Source organism: Notamacropus eugenii, chromosome 1 (assembly GCF_028372415.1).
Source record: "Notamacropus eugenii isolate mMacEug1 chromosome 1, mMacEug1.pri_v2, whole genome shotgun sequence".
Classification (NCBI taxonomy): Eukaryota; Metazoa; Chordata; class Mammalia; order Diprotodontia; family Macropodidae; genus Notamacropus; species Notamacropus eugenii.
The window spans coordinates 182,501,464-182,521,412 of NC_092872.1; the positions used below are offsets into that span (position 1 = coordinate 182,501,464).

The 19,949-nt window shown below is 35.0% G+C and overlaps 1 protein-coding gene and 1 long non-coding RNA gene across 8 annotated transcripts in view; one reads left to right on the forward strand and one right to left on the reverse strand.

Moving 5' to 3' along the window:
- Nucleotides 1-19,949, forward strand: part of LOC140512388 (uncharacterized) — a 209,785-nt gene that overhangs the window by 68,326 nt on the left and 121,510 nt on the right. The gene's annotated exons all lie outside the window — the stretch shown is intronic.
- LOC140512357 (cilia- and flagella-associated protein 43-like) overlaps nucleotides 1-19,949 on the reverse strand; it is a 193,199-nt gene that overhangs the window by 53,161 nt on the left and 120,089 nt on the right. For all 4 annotated transcript variants that reach the window (XM_072621506.1, XM_072621508.1, XM_072621516.1 and 1 more), the window contains 3 exons: nucleotides 18,166-18,270; nucleotides 1,710-1,826; nucleotides 149-379 (listed from right to left, as the gene is read on the reverse strand). In XM_072621506.1, the coding sequence (XP_072477607.1) occupies nucleotides 149-379; nucleotides 1,710-1,826; nucleotides 18,166-18,270 (453 nt within the window). The remainder of the gene's footprint in view (nucleotides 1-148; nucleotides 380-1,709; nucleotides 1,827-18,165; nucleotides 18,271-19,949) is intronic.

The following is a 19,949-nucleotide window of genomic DNA, read 5'->3' on the forward strand; positions in this document are numbered from 1 at the left end:
TGATTGAGGAAGGGGCAGTTGAGTCATAGAATGTGTCAAAATTTATGAACGTGTAAAAGGATATAATTTGATTTGTATCATAAGTCTGGGACTTAAGAAAGCACTTTACAAGAAAGCTTTACTGATCTGGAAGATAAAAATAATTCACCTTTAGTAGTACAATCTGGTTGACTTTCTCTTCTCTGGTGTGAAGTTCTAACTGGCTATATAACATACTTATGTCTGTGCCAAACTCAGAACTTAGGCTGCCAAGGAAGTAATTGGGAAAGTTGCTCTCTTTTTTTTCTTTTTCTTCCTCTTCCTCTTCCTCCTCCTCTTCCTCTTCAGTATCCTTTTTAGTTATACCTGTGGATTGAACTTCTACAATTTCCTTCCGCAGCTTTGTATGGAAAAACAGAGAACGTTCATTATTAAGTAGTTATCAAGTCTTAATTATGCCTCTAAATAGCAACCTGTCAACAACATAATTATTTAAAAATCAATTTAAGGCATTAAATTCTGCTCTCTGCATCAGTATTCAGAATGACAGGTGGATCTTAAAAGCCTTAAGAAAGAGATTTAACTTGTATACTACAGATGTGTGATAACAGTAAAATTTGTATTCAATTGTAAATTATTTTTGAACAAGGTTGGCAGAATAGCTTGTCCATGTAAGTATCTTAAGGTGGGTCTTGTTACTTAAACATGAAAAAATATATCCTGTTAGTTTGTATTTTATATAAGAATTCACATGGTGATTGATATGTATGTCAAGCAGTAGATATTAAATATTAATCTCATTTTGTATTTTAGAAAACTATACAGGGAACGTGCTTGACATCCTCTCAGTAGCTTATATTACATTGAAAAATGTGTTACTTTTCCAGGTCTGACTTCATTCTTTTGCAATGCCAAGTAGAATAGGTGACTAGAGAATAGTTTTAATGAGACCATGGCTATACATTCTAACTTGTATAGGCCAATGGGTTTTGTCCAGAGAAACACAGTTTCACAGTAACAAAATGTATTCCACACTTGACCAATTAATTGTCTTGGAAATGTATAATCGCTGATCTGATTGTAAGGAGAGTATGTATGACTAAAGGTAGTTCCTCACCACTACTATGGAAATAATTAAAGACTCATGTGCTATATTCATTCATCTTTTTATGTGAAGGACAGCCATGAATATTTTCCAAGTATATATTATTCATTAGATGGGATATGGCAGCTAAGTGCAACAGTAGCTAACACTTTGGACCTGGAGTCAAGAAGACCTTAATTCAAATTCAGCCTTAGCTACTTACTAGCTGTGTGACACCTGGCAAGTCATTTTACCTTTCTATGCCTAAGTGTATTAATCTGTAAAACAGGGATAGTAACACTGCCTGCCTCCCAGGGCTGTTGTGAAGATCAAATGAGATAACATATTTAAAGCACTTTGCAGACTTTAAAACTCTATATAAATACTAGCCATTATCGTATGGACCGAACTTATGATTTTATTGGTATAGGAACCTCCCAAGTAAGGAAACTCTCTACAATACAAGATGTCACCTCTGCAACTCAAGAGTCTTAAAGAGTTGCTAGATATCTGAGAAGTTAGATGACTTGGCCCAGATCACACAGCCAGTCTTCTTAAGGTTAACTCTCCACTGTACATCTATTTCATCGAATTTCAATTGAAATCTATATTAAGAACTAGAATATAGAAATATTCCAAGTCATACTTTATATTCAGTTGCTTCAGTCTTCCTTTGCTGTAAGACGGTCTCCAATTCTTGAAGCTCTTCTGGTGCACGTTCTTTCATTGGGAAATTATTAACCTCCAAAGGACAATGAAAGGACTTGAAAAATATAAAAATAACAGAGTTAAACATGTTTTCAGTTAAATTGTGAAAAATCGAATAAGTAACATTACAATTCTAATAAGCAACATTAAGTGTTTTTAAGATGCTTTTTTATATTAAAAAAAGTCCCTCTATGCCTCTAGGAGTTTTTTCTTTTTTTAAAGTACAAAGAATGTTGTACTTAGGCAAAAAGTGTTTTCTGCATCTATAGATACGATCATGTGTTTTTGGTTTCTATTATGGCAAATCATGCTGGTTGTTTTCCTAATGTTGAATCATTCTTTCCATCCCTGGCATAAATCCCTCTTGGTCATAGTGAATGATTTCTTGGATAAATCATTATAGTTTGTTTTGACAGTATTTTCTTTATATTTTTTGAGTTAATATTCATTATTAATGATATTGGCTTATAGCTTTTTCCCTGTGTTTCATCTTTACTTGGTTTAGGAATTAGGCTTATATTTGTCTCATAAAAGAAGTCTAGTAGGGTCCTTTCTTTCTCGATTTTTGAAAATAATTTGTGAAGTATGGGTAGTAAGTTTAAAAAAAAGTTTGATAGAATTTTCCTATGACTTTTTTAGGATCAAGAGTTTTTTTAATTTGGTAGTTCCTTTACAGCTGGATCTGTTTACTTTTCTGAGACTGGATTATTTAAGATCTCTATTTGGTCTTCTGACAATTTGGATATTTTATGTTTTTAAAGTTATTCCTCTTCATCTTTTTGTATTCTCAATTTTGTCAGTCTATAACTATGCATGATATGTTATGATCATTATTTTTACTTCTTGTGATTTTACCTTGTTCATTTGATCTGTTATTGATCTGATTTTCTGCTCTCTTCTTTTTAATTAGATTAGTGAAGAGTTTATCAATTTTATTAGTCTTTTCAAAGAACTAGCTTTTCATTCTATTAATCATGGTTTTTTGTTTCCAATTTATTTATTACTCTCCTATTTTTAAATATCTACCCTTTTGTGCTTATTTTTGGTTTGCTTGTACATTGTCTTTCTAATTTTTAAAAAATGTTTATTCAGTTCATTAATTTTCCCTCGTTGACTGCTTTAGGAATATTCTTGAAATTTTGACATGTTGTTTCATCGTTATCATTTTCTTTTACATCATATCTATTTTTTATGATTTGTTCTTTGATCCACTTATTATTTAGGATTTAATTCTTAACTCCATTTGGGTTTGTCTTTTTTTTTTTTGTGATTCCTGAACAAATTACTATTTTATTGCTTATTATTTTATTATTTATGTACAAATGATATATTACATATTTCTGCCTTTTTACATTTGTTTGATCTACTTTGGTGTCCTAGAATGCGGTGAATTTATGTAAAAGTGTGAAGTTATATTGAAAAATATGAGAAATATCAAGAAATTTTTTTCAGTCCCATTTAGAAGATTACATAAGTCTTTTAACTCATTTCTTCAGACATTTGTTCAGTTTCTTCTTTCCCTTTTGTTTACCTTTCTGTTATATTTATCCAAAACTGATAGTGGGATATTGAAGTCTCCTGTCACTGTGTTACTATCTACGTCTTCTTGAAGTGCAAATGTTTCCTTTATGAATTTGGATGCTAAAACTTTTGGAGAATCTAAGTTTATCATTGGTATTGGTTTGTTACCTATGATTTCTTTCTGCATAATGTAGTTTCCCCATTTATATCTATTTATTTTTGAATGTTTGTTTTTGCTTTGTTAGACAACTTGATTGTAATTCCTGCTTTTTTGGATTCAGTTGATGCATATTAAATTTTCTCCCCATACACTATTTTATTTTGTGTGTGTTTTTGTTTTTAGAATGTGTTTCTTGCAAATAGCAATGGATTATAGGGTTTTGTGTTCTTATCCAGTAAGTTATTCTTTTTCATTTTATTGGATTATTAACTATTCATATTTAAAGTCAGGATCATCTCAAAAGATGCAAGTTTATCTTTTCCTACATTTATCTCCAATACATTTTTGTGTTTGTTGTGATTCCTTCCCCCCTCCATCATTACCTGTTAACATGATACAGTGTTCCTTCAGTAATTTTACTCCAATCTTTTAAAAGATGGCTGTGTTTCTACTGGCTCTCTTCCTCTCACCCCTGATCCCCTCCTCTTATTTGTTATCCCTTTTCATTTGGGGTTTTGTTTATTAGTTATTTTTTATCTGTTGTTTTTATCTGATTATGTAATCCTTCCCCCGTCTTTTCCCTCTCAATTAGTCAAGTAGATTTCCCTCTCGTCCTAACCTCTCCTTCACCTAGTCTTGTTTACTAGTTTTTAAAATTTATTTTTAAATTTTCCCAGAAAAGGATTTCTCTCACTCTCTTCATTATCCTCTATCTTCTAGCCCTTCATTCTCTGATTTATGACCTCTGTAATTTTCTAATGCTTCTCATTTCCCAAGCTGTTTATCCTAGGCTTTCTCTTCTGGGTAGTTTCTGTCATTGCCTTAAGAGCTTGCTCCCATATTTCTCTTTTTCATAGTGTTTCACCCACAGAATAATGCTGAGTATCACAGGTGTAAGGGAGAACATTGCGCCATGGTAGGGCCCCTTCTTCCATTGTATCCTTAGTTATGTAGCCCAATCTATACCTTTCCCTGCTTACTTTTATTACCCATTTGCCTCAAAATCTCTCCCCCTGGATCTATGCCTTTTCATTTTCTTAGGTGCCAGTTACTACCAGGAGTTCCAACTTCCCCCCTTCCAAGGTAGGATAAGTAGACCAAATCCTCCAGGTCATACTCAGTACAAGGTCTCTATCTCCCTTCACAGAGAGGTCTTTTCATGCAATAGGATCATTCACCACTGGAATTCCCTCCTACCACCAAAGCAAGACCTTCTTCCTTTCCACATTTTTTCAATCTTCACCCCTCCCACTCACTCCCCTACATATTCTTCTCTTATTAAGGTCACCTTTTCTTATTGTGAGTCTTAATTTGACCCAGACATATCACACATTGCTCTCTATCACCCTGCTTCCTTTACCCTTTCCATGTATACTCCCATATTGTAAGGTAGTTCTCCCAAAACAAACAAACAAACAAAAAAAAATGCAAAAAAACCTCCCCAAACCCCATTCATTCAGCTGTAGGCAAGGTATCACCAAGTCACTTTTGGGTGAACATATTTGGGCCACAGGACTTGGTGATACCCTTGGGTTACTTCCACTGGATTTCTGTTTTCACCCCTATTTCCTTATGTACATTTTGAAAGAAGTCTCTTACTGGTCTCTCTCTGCTGTTACTCTGTTGCTGTCCTCAGTTGCTGCATTTATTCACTCCTCCTGAATTTCTGTTCTTGGAATCTTTGAGAAACAAATCATCTATTCAAGTCTGATTTTCTTTCTAAAAATATTTCAGATTGCTCATTATCGAACATTCATCTTTTTTTCACATATGACAAAACTCATATTTGCAGGGTAGGTCACTCTGGACTGCATCCTGGGCTCCACTGTTCTTTGGAAGGCATTATTTCATCTCTTCCTACATTCTCTGGTGGGTATAGAATAGTCTTGTGTCATTTGAATTTCTTTACTTTACATATGAAAGTCTTTCTCCTGTTTGATTGCAGAGCTTTTTCTTTCTGAACTGAATTGTCAAATTTAACACCAGTCTTGGAGTTTTCAGTCTTGGGATATTTTTTTCTGCAGACAATCTTTAAATAGTTGTTTCTTTTTAAACAGTTATTTTATTTTTTTGTTCAGAAGTTCTGGGCAGGTCTCTTATTTCTTGCATTACAATGTTAAGGTCTTTTGTCCTGTCATGTTCTTCCTGGAGACATATGATCCTTAGGTTGTGTTTATGTACCCTGTCTTTGTGATCAATATGTTTTGCTTGCATTGTGAGCATATTTTCTTTTAATATTATTGCTTTTTTGCTTTTCTTCTTCTAGATTATCTTTGACTTCTGTACATTGTTTTAGTGAGCATATTTTTAAATGTTATTGCCTTTTTGTTTCTCTTCTTCTAGGTTGTCTTTGACTTTTGTATATTTGTATTCCCAGTCTATTGTTTTCTCTTTTTTCTTCTTTAGTAGGACTTGCCATTGCAGATTTTCAGTTTTCTATAGTTTGTTACTTTTGCTGTTCAAGTCATAAATTCTGCTCTCATGATTCTCATTTTTCTTTTGAAAAATTCAGGAACAGTGTGTTTGTTTTTCCATGTTCTCTTTGCTTTCTTCAGGGCCCTCTGTCTCATGAGATGTTGGACCATTTTCCCTTGTTTTTCAATATTTATTTATAGAAGCTTGAACTTGTTTATTAGATCTTGAGGATATATTTCCTACTGCCATTACTGTTTTTTCCCTGTTGATTTATCTGCTTATCTTCAAGGTCAATGAGTTTTTTTCTCCTGATATCTTTGGTAATTTCAGTATTTTTTCTTCTTTGTTTTCCCTTATTACTCACTTTCTGAGTCATGCTGCCATTTGTTGGTAGTTTCCTGGGGAGCTAAATCTTAAAGCATCTCAGCCTCCTCCCAACTGTGCAATTCATTGTACCAACCTATATCTCTGCCCCAGATGACTTTTTGGTGGGTGCTGAGTACTTTTCCTCAGGTTTCTGGAGTAATATACAGAAAAACTTCCTCCCTCACCCCCTGCCTACATACCTACCTACTCTCTACTCTGTCTGGTTTCCTCTCTGTTCCTCTGTTTTCTGTCTTGGCACCAGTAGTTCAAAGAGCAGCCACACTAGTGGTAGCACATGGTCAATTTTTTGTAGTCTGGGTCTCTGAAGCTTGGGGAAAGGAAGTGGGGTGGGGTGTGAGATGTGGTGTTGAGCTCCATTTTAAGCCTAGGCATATGTCCTGCCCCTTTCCCTTTCTCTATTTCTGGTCTTCAGAGATCTTTTGTAGTACAGAATGCTGCTCACTGTGGAGTTGTCTGTGGCCCAAGTGAACTTCTGTTGTCCAGAGTATTGCAGACTTTCATGACCTAGAGCTGAGATCTTCATGCATTGGAAAGAGGAAGGGGAGATCAGGGTGTGGGGTTGGGTCTTGCTGGTAGTTTGTGTGAGTAGGCTAGTGCAATCTTGCTTCAGATAGTATGAGGTATAGGGGGCATTGCTTAGTGAATGCATTATACAAGCCAGTTTGTGGGTTGTTTCTTTGTTTTTTACTTTCTTTTGGATTTCAGGTATCCTAAATCCTGGAGACAACTGAAGTTTGTTTTTTTTATCTTTGTCACATAAATTCTTTTTTTAAGAGAGGTTTGAGAGATTAAAGGCATCAGAAAATATGGCTAGTCCTTCACTTTCAACATACTATCCAGAGGTTCATAATAATAAATTTTGATAATTTGCTTTTTTAATGGAAAAATTATTTCACCTGTATGAGTATTGACATAGTTGATACATAGCAATATAAGTTATTATCATAACTTCTAGTAGTAAATTCACATTTATAGAATATTTTAAGGTTTGCAAAGCATTTTTTTCTCACAGCAACTCTATGACACAGTACAAATATGATCTTCATTTCATTGACAAGTAAATAGATTCAAAAGGGTTAAGTGACTTGTCCATGCTCATATAATTAATGTCAGTTCCAGTCTTCCAATTCAAAGTCCAGTGCTGTTTGGACTATACATAGTGAGCATATTGGACTATACAGTCTAGCACATGTACAATTTTTTGATTTGCCTAGTGATGACACATGTACATGAGGTCTTCAATATTGAGAGTCTTGGGATAAAAAATCCAGAAGACACAAAAAAGGTATTAAATGGAAGAATGGTTCACAGATTCTAGGAGAACAAAGGAATTGGTAGATTTAGTTTTCATGTATACTCACAGACAATGTGAAATAATTTCATGAGACACTTCCTTGCCTTATAAGATGTAGATGGTAAGGATCTGCCAAAAGACTATTTCTTATCATCAATAAAAATAAATAGCTACTAGACATTTGTTAAATGCCAACTATGTGCCAGGTATTGTGCGAAGCACTGTAGATACAAAAGGAATCAAAAGATAGTCCCTATCCAAAAGGAGCTTACAGTCTAATAGGAGAGACAACAAGCAAAGAAATATGTAAAAACAAGTTATTTTCAAGATAAATAGGAAATAAATAATACACGAAAGGTACTGCAATTAAGAGTGTTTGGGAATAGTTTCCCATAAAAGATGGGGTTTTAGTTGGGACTTGGGAAACCAGGGGAGCCAGTAGGCAGAAATGAGGAGGAAGAGCATCTCAGGGAAAGGGGAGAGTCAGAGAAAATCCCTGGAACTGAGAGATGAAATGTCTTCTTCATGGGATAGCAAGGAAGCCAGTGTCACTGGAGTAAACAGTGGCAGGGGAAAAGGTGTAAAAAGACTATAAAGCTTATTTTCCTTATGAAGTCATTGATTTGTATAGTCCATTTTAATTTTCAAGAAAATGTTTTGTTTGAGTTAGGTTTTGTACCTCTTATGTCAAGATAACATTATTCTCATTGCTTTTTCAGTTCTTTCTTTTAGCACTCTTATTTCATTTACAAAAACACTTAAATTCTTGCTTATTTCTTCCATGAATTATAGTTGAACTTTTGTCTAAGTTGCATTTTCCTTTGATATTTTGATTTTAGGTATTTTGGTGTCATTCTCTTCTCCTGAATTTGTGTCTTAAAAATGTTGTTCACAATAGCTCTTTATGGTGAGAATTTTTTATTTGCTCATTCTTCTAGCTTACTTACATGACTTTGGATTTAGTGTTCAGGCCAAACTCTATGCACTTTTGGGGGTGTGTTCTGGAGCTTTTGTCTTCTTTGTTCCTTCAACTTTTTTTGAGTTGTTTCAGATTTGGTTTTTTTTAGGGTTTTTTTTAGTATTATATTGTACATAAAAATATTTTTAAAAGTCAAAAGACTGAAAAATGGAAGATTTTTTTATCTCATAAAAAACAGGTGACCTGCAAAATAAATCAAGTACAGATCATTTAAGGATCATTGGAACATCTTATCTGAAAGCCTTGACCAAAACAACTCATATTTTAATAAATCTTAAAGGAAAATTGCCCAGACTTATTACAACTAGAAGAAAAAGGACAAAGTAGAAATATAGAGAATACACTGCTCATATCCTAAATGAAAACTAGGGATATAATAGTCCAAATCCAGAGCTTCCAGGTCAAAGAACTTAACCAGGAAAATTGAGCATAAAGCTATAGGAGAGAAATGAACCTTTAAAGAAATGCAGGACTTCCAAGGTCTTTTGATGAAAAGTTCAAAGCTGTGTAGGAACTTTGAAGTTCAAATACAGGGGTTAAGAGAAACATTAAAAGGTAAACACAAATCAAAAGTCATAAGGGACTAAATAAGAATAAACTGTTAAGATTATAATATGGGGAGATGATATATGTATCCCTTTCGAATACTATCATCATCAGGGATTATAGAGGGAGTTTAATTAGACAGACTGGGATTAATGTTTTGATGATTAAAAAAAGAATGAAATGAGAGCAAAAGAGGACTACTGTACAGGGATAGGAGCTGGGAGGGAAAAGAAGGATGGGGTATATTATTTTATGAATTGGGTTGTTCAGATGAAGTTCTCTAAAAATGGGGAAGGGGTAGAGGGGGGCAGGTAACACTTGAACCTCACTCTCATCTGAACTAGTCAAAGAAGGGAAAAACTAAAAGTTAGGTATTAAAATGTACTTTACAAAGCAGGGAAATGAGAGAATAAGAGGTGAATTGAAAAAGAGAAAATAGGATAGCATGGATCAAAAACCAGAATCCAACTATATCATTTACAAGAAACATACTTGAAACAGAAAGATGTACATAGAGTTAAAATAAATATCTGGAGCAGGATCTATTATTCTTAAGTAAAAAAAGCAGGGGTTATAATCATGATCTCAGATTAAGAAACAGCAAAATATGCCAGGATAAAAGAGAGTGCATGGAAACTATATTTTGCTGAATGGTAGCATAGACAACGAATAAATATCAACACTGAACACACACACACACACACACACACACACACACACACGCCAAATGGCATAATGTTTAAATTCTTAAAAAGAATGGTTAAATGAATTATGGGGGGGAGGGGCCAGAGCCAAGATGGAGGAGTAGAAAGATGCACATACACTAGCTCTTTCCCCACAGCCCATAAAATATCTGTAAATAAAGACTCTCAACAAATTCTAGAGCAGCAGAAGTCACAGAACAACAGAGTGGAGGAGATTTCTAGCTCAGGGTGACCTGAAAGGTCGACTGGAAAGGTCTGTCACACTGGACATGGAGCAGAGACCAGCCCAGCCTTGGCCATGCAGCACTAGGAGGAGCAAGAGCGAGCAGGCATTGGGGACAGAATCCCCAGTGGCAGCCCAGATCCCTCAACCCACAGGCACCAGAGGTCAGTGAGAGGGTTTTTTTCAGCTGGCCAAGAAAGGAGCAGAGTTTTCCCATAACTTCTGACTCAAGTGATGACAGCAGAGGCAGCTGTGGGTGGGATTCCCAAGGCAGGTACTAGCCTGCATCTATTGTTGAAGGCCTCATTGTAAAGCCTCTGGGGGAACTGAGCAGCTGCTCTGAATCTCAGCCCCCAGTGCTGGTTATGTGGAACTGGAGAAAAGGTAGTGGTGGAGAGGGAACTCTACTACTCACAGATTCTGGGCACAAAAGTTTCTGATTGCTCCCAGACCAGTGTACAGGCTTGATGATGCCACCTTGGAGGAACTGAGATCTTATAGATCCCCAGAGTATACTTTACTGTTGACAAAGGACCCAAAAGCCAAGTAACTTGTTGGGAAAATGCCCAAAAAAGGGAGAAAAAAATAAGACTATGGAAGGTTAATTTCTTGGTGAACAGATATCTTCTCCTATCCTTTTGGATGAGGAAGAACAATGCTTACCATCAGGGAAAGACATAAAAGTCAAGGCTTCTGTATCCCAAACATTCAAAATAAATATTCAATGGTCTCAGGCCATGGAAGAGCTCAAAAAGGATTTTAAAAATCAAGTAAGAGAGGTGGAGGAAAAATTGGGAAGAGAAATGATAGAGATATAAGAAAATTATGAAAAGTGAGTCAACAACTTGCTAAAGGAGACCCAAAAAAATGCTGAAGAAAATAACACCTTGAAAAATAGTCTAACTCAATTGGCAAAAGAGGCTCAAAAAGCCAGTGGGGAGAAGAATGCTTTAAAAAGCAGAATTAGTCAAATGGAAAAGGAGGTTCAAAAGTTCACTGAAGAAAATAGTTCTTTAAAAATTAGAATGGAACAGATGGAGGCTGGAGATTTTATGCAAAACCAAGAAATCACAAAACAAAACCAAAAGAATGAAAAAATGGAAGATAATGTGAAATATCTCAGTGGAAAAACAACTGACCTGGAAAATAGATCCAGGAGAGACAATTTAAAAATTTTGGGACTACCTGAAAGCAATGATCAAAAAAAGAGCCTAGGCATCATCTTTCATGAAATTATCAAGGAAAACTGCCCTGATAATATAAATATAAAATAAATATTGAAAGAATCCAAAGATCATCTCCTGAAAGATATATAAAAAGAAAAACTCCTAGGAACATTGTAGCCAGATTCCAGAGTTCCCAGGTCAAGGAGAAAATATTGCAAACAGCTAGAAAGAAATAATTTGAGTATTGTGGAAATACAATCAGGATAATAGAAGATCTAGCAGCTTTTACATTAAGGGATTGAAGGGCATGGAATATATCATTCCAGCAGCCAAAGGAACTAGGATTAAAACCAAGAATCATCTACCCAGCAAAACTGAGTATAATACTTCAGAAGAAGAAATGGTCGTTCAGTGAAATAGAGGACTTTCAAGCATTCTTGATGAGAAGACCAGAGCTGAAAGGAAAATGTGACTTTCAAACACAAGAATCAAGAGAAGCATGGAAAGGTAAACAGGAAAGAGAATAATAAGGAACTTACTAAAGTTGAACCATTTACATTCCTACATATAAAGATAATATTTGTATCTCTTGAAACTTTTTTCAGAATCTGGGTAGTTGGTGGGATTATACACACACACTCACACGCACACACACACAGAGCACAGGGTGAGTTGAATAGGAAGGGATCATATCTAAGAAAATAAAATTAAGGGGTGAGAGAGGAATATATTGGGAGGAGAAAGAGAGAAATGGAATGGGGCAAATTACCTCTCATAAAAGAGGCAAAAGAAAGACTTTTCAATGGAGGGAAAAGGGGGGGGGAGGTGAAAGAGAAAACTTGAATGTTATTCTCATCACATTTGGCTCAAGGAATGAATAAAATGCACACTCATTTTGGTATGAAAACCTATCTTACAATACAGGAAAGTGGAGGAGAAGGGGATAAGCAGGGTGGGGGGATGATGGAAAGGAGAGCAATAGGAGGAGTGAGCAGTTAGAAGTCAACACTCTTGGGAAGGGACAAGGTCAAAAGAGAGAATAGAAGAAATGGGGGCAGGATAGGATAGAGGGATATGTAGTCAGTCTTACACACCATGACTATTATGGAAGTCATTTGCCAAACTACACATATATAACCTACATTGAATTGCTTGTCTTCTCAATGGGGATGAATGGGGAGGGAGGAAGGAAGATAAGTTGGAACTCAAAAGTTTTAGGAACAACTGTTGAGTATTGTTCTTGCATACAACTGGGAAATAAGAAATACAGGTAATGGGGTATATAAATTTATCTTGCCCTGCAGGATAAAAAAGAAGATGAGGATAAGGAAAGAGAGGGATGTTAGAAGAGAGGGCAGATTGGTGGTAGGGGTAATTAGAATGCTCACCGTTTTGGGGTGGGGGAAGGGGAGAGATGGGGAGAAAATTTGGGACTCAAAATTTTGTGGAAATGAATGTTGAAAACTTAAAATAAATAAATTTAAAAATTCAAATGAATTATAGAGAGAAATAGACAGCAAAATTATAATAATGGGGGACCTCGAATTTATCCTTCAAGAAATAACCAGTAATTTCATTAAGTATAATGATAGTGAGACAACATACCAAAATTTGTGTAGTGCTGCCAAAATATATAATGTAAAATTTATACCTAAAAACTTTCATCAGTAAAAAAGATAAAGAACAGATCAATGCATTGATCATTAAAAAAACTAGAAAATCAACAAATGAAAAACTCAAATAAACACTAAAATAGAAATTCTAAAAATCAAAGGAGATATTAACAAAATTGAAAGAAAAAATCCTTGAATTAATCAATAAAATAGAAAACTAGTTTTTGAAAATGACCAATAAAATGGCTAAGCTATTTACTAACTTGATATTGCCAGTATCAAAAATAAAAATTAAATTCACAATGAAATTAGAAAGCTGTTTTTATCCACTTAATTAGTTTGCCAACCTAAATTAATTAGATGAGCGTTTATAAAAATATAAAATGCTTAAATTAATAGAATAAGAAATAGAGAACAAGTCACTATTAGAAAAATAAGTAAAAACTGAAGCCAGGAATAGATAGAATAACAAGCAAATTCTTTCAAACATTGGGCATATGGTATTTACATCAGGAAGACAGGGCCGGTTCAATATTATGAAACCTATAAACATAATTGACCGTATTAATCATAACAACAAAATAATATGATTCTATCAACAGTTGCAGAAAAAGCTATTGACAAAATACAACACCTATTCCTATTTAAAAACAAAAAGTACTTGAATGAAGTTTTCCTTGACATGATAAATAGCATCTATATAAAACCAAGAGCTAGCATTTTCTGTAATGGGGATAAACTAGAGGCCTTTCTATTAAGATTGGTGTAAAGCAAGGATGAGTATTATCACCATTACTATTGAACATAGTAGTTAGAAATGTCCAATATAGTAGCAAGAAAAGAAAAAGAAAACAAGGGAATGAGCATAGCGTAAGGCAAAGAAGAAACAAAATGATCACTTTGTCCAAATAACATGACGTTTTACTTAGAGAGCACTGAGAAGCAACTAAAAAACTAATTGAAACAAATAGAAAATTTAGAAAAATTGCAGAATATAAAATAAACCTGTATAAACCATTCACATTTCTATGTATTAAGTGCAGCAGCAAGCTATAGGAAGAGAAATTCCTTTAAAATAACTATGGATAATATAAATTACCTAGGCGTCTACCTGCCAAGACACACTGGAACTATGTAATTACAATTACAAAGCTCTCTTTAAAGACTAATCTAAATAATTAGAGAAATATTAGGTAATATAAGTCAACATAATAAAAGTAATAATACTACTCTAATTTCTCTATTCAGTGCCATATCAATCAAAATTCCAAAAAATTACCTCATACAGCTAGAAAAAAATAACAATTTATCTGGAGGAACAAAAGGTCAAGAATATGAAGGGAATTATTCTTTTAAAAACTGGGAAGCAAGGGAACCTGGCAGTACCAGAACTGAAACTATATTATAGAGTCCTAATTGTTAATAAACAATTAATAATAATAATTAATAAACAAACAAAAGTTTGGTACTGGGTAAGAAATAGATTGATCAGTGGAATAGATTAGGTACACAATATAGAGAAGCAAATGAGCACAATAGTGTTTGATAAATTCAGCTGCTATGGCAAGTACTTAATTAACTATTAAACAAAAACCATGGGGAAAACTGGAAAGCAGTCTGGCAGAAAGTGGATAAAGATGAACATCAAGCCAAGCTCCAAATTGGTGAACATCATAAATAAGAAGAGCAAAAAAGAAATTACTTATCTAATCTATGGATGGGGAAAATTTCATGACCAAATAAGAGACAGAGAGGTTAAGAGGAGGCAAAATGTACAAGTAACTTTGGTCAAAATAGTGATGAAACACCATTCCAGAGGACTCATGGCAGATGCTACCCTACCACATGAGAGATGATAGACTTCAATACATTTTGAGACCTCTGTTATGTATGTGCATATATACATGGATATGATACATATATATGTGCATACATATGGGTAATATATGTAAATGTATATGTATAGATTGGTCAATGAAAGCATTAATTTTTCTTGACTATGCATACTTTTCTTTCTCAGTACAGGGAAGTGGGGTGAGGGGGAGAGAGAAAATAAAATTGAATTTTAAAATTGTTCTTAAAGGAAAACAAAGTCAACTTAGCCTTAACTGGGTGTATCAATTCTTTCACTTTTTCCAGATTGGCTATCACATTCCCTACAGTGAATCCTCCAAACCATTTTTACTCCTCAAGCCATTTTTGCCATCCTCATCCTTCCCTCTCAGCTGAGAACCTTGCCTTGTATTACTTTTTTAAATTTAGTTTTGTTTCATAATCATAAACTTAACTCTACTATCTAGTCAGGTTTGTGACAGGAGAAAGAAAAATTAAATCCAAAGAGAAATGCAACAAGTGAAAGTACATGGTTTATAGTTATAAGAGCAGAAGGGGGCTGTGGATGGTCTCCCCAGATATGGAGGAATAGTATGCTGGTTAAGATAAAACAAACCAAAACTTATGAGAGTTGACCATAGTTAGCAATGGTGATTTTGTATCCTGGCATTCAAAGTGCTCTGTGGCTTCCTTGATAATCATTTTCATTTCATTTCCTTCTTGACTCTGCTTCTGTGTTTCCAGACTTTATCACTATGCCTTAGCTGCTCTCTTAAACCAGGAACTTCCCTCATCATCTGAGGCTTCCTCACCCTGGAGCATCTATTTATTCCTATGTCCTTTTCACCTGGAACATCTCTCTGCTATGCTACCTGCTCACACTTGTTAGTTCCTCCCAGGGTCCTCTTCTTTTTGTCCTTACTTTCTTTCTGGGTTTCTAAACTTCTACATGTTGTCCCCATATGGGCACCTTGCTTCTACCTCCCTTTCCTCCCATTTTCAGCTCCTTTTTGTGTGTTTTTTCTCCCTACCATTAGAAGGGAAACTCCAAAGATCACCTCCTGAAAGAAATCTGAAAAGAAAAACTCCTATAAATATTGTAGCCAAATTCCAGAGTTCCCAAGTCAAGGAGAAAATATTGCAAGCTATCAGAAAGAAACAACCTGAGTATTGTGGAAATGCAATCAGGATAACACAAGATCTAGCAGATTCTACATTAAGGGATTGAAGGGCTTAGAATATGATATTCCAGAAATCATAGGAACTAGGATTAAAATCAAGAATCACTTACCCAGCAAAACTGAGTATAATACTTTAGGGGAAAAAATAGTCATTCAGTGAAATAGAGGACTTTCATTTCAAGCATTTTTGACTAAAAGACCAGAGCTGAATAGAAAATTTGACTTTCAAACACAAGAATCAAGAGAAGCATGGAGAGGTGAACAGGAAAGACAAATCATAAGGGACTTACTAACGTTGAATTGTTTGCATTCCTACATGGAAGATAATATTTGTAACTCTTGAGACTTTTCTCAGTATTTAGTTGGAGGGGCTGTATACATATATATAGACAGAGGGGACAGGGTGAAATAGGAAGGGATAATATCTAAAAAAATAAAATTAATTAGTGAGAGGAATATATTGGGAGGAGAAAGGGAGAAATGGAATGGGGCAAATTATCTCTCATAAAAGAGGGAAGAATAAGTTTTTTCAATAGAGGAGGAAAGGGGGAAGGTGAGAGGGAAAAAGTGAAGCTTATTGTCATCATATTTGGCTTAAGGAAGGAATAACATGAACACTCAATTTGTTATGAAAATCTATCTTACACTACAGAAAAGTAAGGGAGAAGGGGATAAGTGAGGTGTGAGGGGGATGATAGAAGGGAGGGCAAATGGGAGGAGGGCATAATTAGAAGTAAACACTTTTGGTGAGGGACAAGGTCAAAAGAGAGAATAGAATAAATGGGGGTCAGGACAGGATGGAGGGAAATATAGTTAGTCTTTCACAACATGGCTTTTATGGAAATTTTTTGCATAACTACACATGTGTAACCTATATTGAATTGCTTGCCTTCTCAGTGAGGATGGATGGGGAGGGAGGCAGGGAGCGAAGTTGGAACTAAAAGTTTTAAAAACGAATGTTAAAAGTTGTTTTTACATGCAACTGGGAAATAAGAAATACAGGTAATGGGGTGCAGAAATCTATCTTGCCCTACAAGAAAATAGAGGAGATGGGAATAAGGGAAAGGAAGAGAGGGCAGATTTGGGGAAGGTGTAATCAGGATGCACGATGTCTTGGGGTGGGGGGAGGGGAGAGATGGGGAGAAAATTTGGAACCCAAAATCTTGTGGAAACTAAAAATAAGTAAATAAATTTAAAAAAAGGCAAACAGGAAAAAGATGCCTTAAAGAACTCATTACAGTTAAACCGTTTACATTCCTACATGTATTTGTAACTCATGAGGTCTTTTTCAGTATTAGGATAGTTAGAGGGAATATATGTGTGCGTGCATGTGTGTGTGTGTGTGTGTGTGTGTGTGTATGTATGGGTATGTATGTGTATATATATATTATATACATGTAGGTATGTATATGTACATGGATGTATGTGTGTATGTGTATATATATATACACATATATGTATATACATAGACAAAGGGCATAGGGTAAGTTTAATATGAAAGGAGAAAACTTAAAAAAAATAAAATTTACTGTTGAATGGAATATACTAGGAATAAGAGAAAGGGAAAGAATGTAACAAATCATCTCACATAAAAGAGTCAAGAGAGAGCTTTTACAATGGAGGGGAAGGGGGGGAGATGAAAGGAAAGTGAGCCTTACTCTCATGGGATTTAGCTTAAGGAGGGAATAACACACACTCAATTGGATATGGAAATCTATTTCACCCTGCAGGAAGGCAAGGGGGAAGGGGATAGGAGAGGGAAGGTAATAGAAGGGACAGCAAATTGCTGAAAAGGACAATGAGAAGCACTGTTGTAGGAGGACAGGTAAAGGGAGAGAATGGAATAAATGGAGGACGGGATAGGACAGAGGGAAATGTGGTTAGTCTTTCATAACATAACTATTATGGAAGTGTTTTGCATTGTTTACACATGTATGACCTATATTGAATTACTTGTTTTCTCAGTGAGGGTGGATGGGAAGAGAGGAAGGGAGAGAATATGAAACTCAAAGCTTTCATAAAGAATACTAAAAATTGTTTTGACTGTCCTGGAGTGGGGGTGGGGAAAGATGGGGAAAAACTTTTGAGTTCAAATTCTTGTGGAAGTGAATGTTGAGAATTGAAAAATAAATAAATTACATATTAAAAAAATAAAGAGACAATGAAAAAGAAACTCATAAGAAGTAGTAGAAGAGTTATATAATGCTCTGATGAAGTAATGTTGAACTTTGGGAGGGTATATTTTTCAACAGGGAAAGAATTGTCACATTTTTTCACTTCTATGAAAATTTATTACTTGAGATAACTGTATTGATTACAGTACATACAGATAAATGTGTTGATTACGAAGATAACATGTTAAGACTAGTCACCTTAAGTGATCGGCCTTTTACGTGCATGGAGTTCCAGCATTCTTCTTTCAAAATGTGACATAAATACTTCTTAGCTAGATTTTCCATTTCTGCTTCCTTTTTTATCTTTAAACAAAAGAAAAAGAAAATGTTTCAAAATGTTCTAGCACATAAAATTGAATATCTTATTAGTTATTTATATAAATATATTTTTTAAATGATCTGTAAGTAATCACCATCTATAAGTAAGAGTTTTTTAAAGGGTTTCTATAGGCAAGAAATTCTTCACTTGGTTGTTTTTTTGTTCAGTTGTTTCAATCGTGTTTGGCTCTTTGTGACCCCATTCAGGGTTTTCTTGGCAAAGATACTGGAGTGGTTTGCCACTTCCTTCTCTAGCTCATTTTATTGATGAAGAGCAAAGAAAACAGGGTTAAGTGACTTTCCCAGAGCCACGCAGTTAGTGTTTTTGGTCAGATTTGAATTCAGGAGGATGAATTTTCCCGACTTCAGACCTGGCCCTCTATCTAATGCATCACCTAGCTGTCCTTTCTTAGCTAAGCTGGGTCTTAGGTGATGGCATCTCTGGGTCCACACCTGTAGACTTGTTAGCTCAATAGAATGTCCCTGACCTTGTGCTTCACTGGCATTGGTTTTAAGAGACCTTGCTATAAGGAGTCAACGGAATAGGAATTTAGTGGCAGTCTAATATTAATAAAATGTTAAAGAGGCATAGTTTGAACACCTTCTGAGGCCTTGTAGGGATATCAACTGGACATGTTATTTCAGCAGTATGAATAATTCCAGATGTGGAAACTCCTCTTCCCATGTAGTCCCAATAGTCAATCATCTTTTTAGCAATTTACTCTCTTAAAATGTTGCTTAGAGCACCAGGAGATTAAGTGACTTGCCCAAAGTCATAAAGTCAGTATGTATAAGAGGTGTAACTTGAATTCAAGATTCTTATCTGCTATGGCATGCTGTTAGAGATGTTATACTTTATATTTTTCTGTTCAGAAGAGTATGCCTTTTCCACAGGCATTATATTTCAGTGTTCAGCGAGACAATCCTTTGTTAGAGGTTCTTAAAAGTTCCACTATATGAAAACTCGCCTACATGCAAAACTCCCCAGTGGATCTGATGGAAGGAATTCACACTGGTGATCTTTCAGTACTCCAACACAAGAGTATTTATATGTATTTATATCATTTATGTATTTATACATATAATTTGTGACAACAGACTACACGTCGGCTGAGTCCTGTAGTGTTAGCTCTGAGTCCTTCCTAAGTTTAGAATTGTTAACTCTTTGCATTTTATGTGCTGCTTTATACTTTGCAAAGTACTTTTCTCACAAAAATTATGTGATATAAGTAACATATAACTGATGATTTCAAATAACTGATTTAGATGCCTTAAAGAATAAATAATAAAAAGTCCCCAAATGATTATGATTTGTGGTCTAGATCTACAAGGGAGCTTAACTGAAAATTCCATTTTATAGTATTTGTTGTTACTCAATAATCTTCCAGTCATGTTTAACTCTTTGTGACTGCATTTGGGGTTTTCTTGGCAGAGATACTGGAATGGTTTGCCATTTCTTTCTACAGCTCATTTTACAGATGAGGAAACTGAGGCAAACAGGGTTAAATGGCTTCTCCAGGGTCACACAGCTAGTAAGTGTCAGAGACCAGATTTGAACTCAGGAAGATGAGTCTTCTTGACTTGAGGTTTTCACTTTACTCACTGTGCCACCTAGCTGCCCCATTTTATCATATGCCACATGTGCAATCATTCATCAAACATTT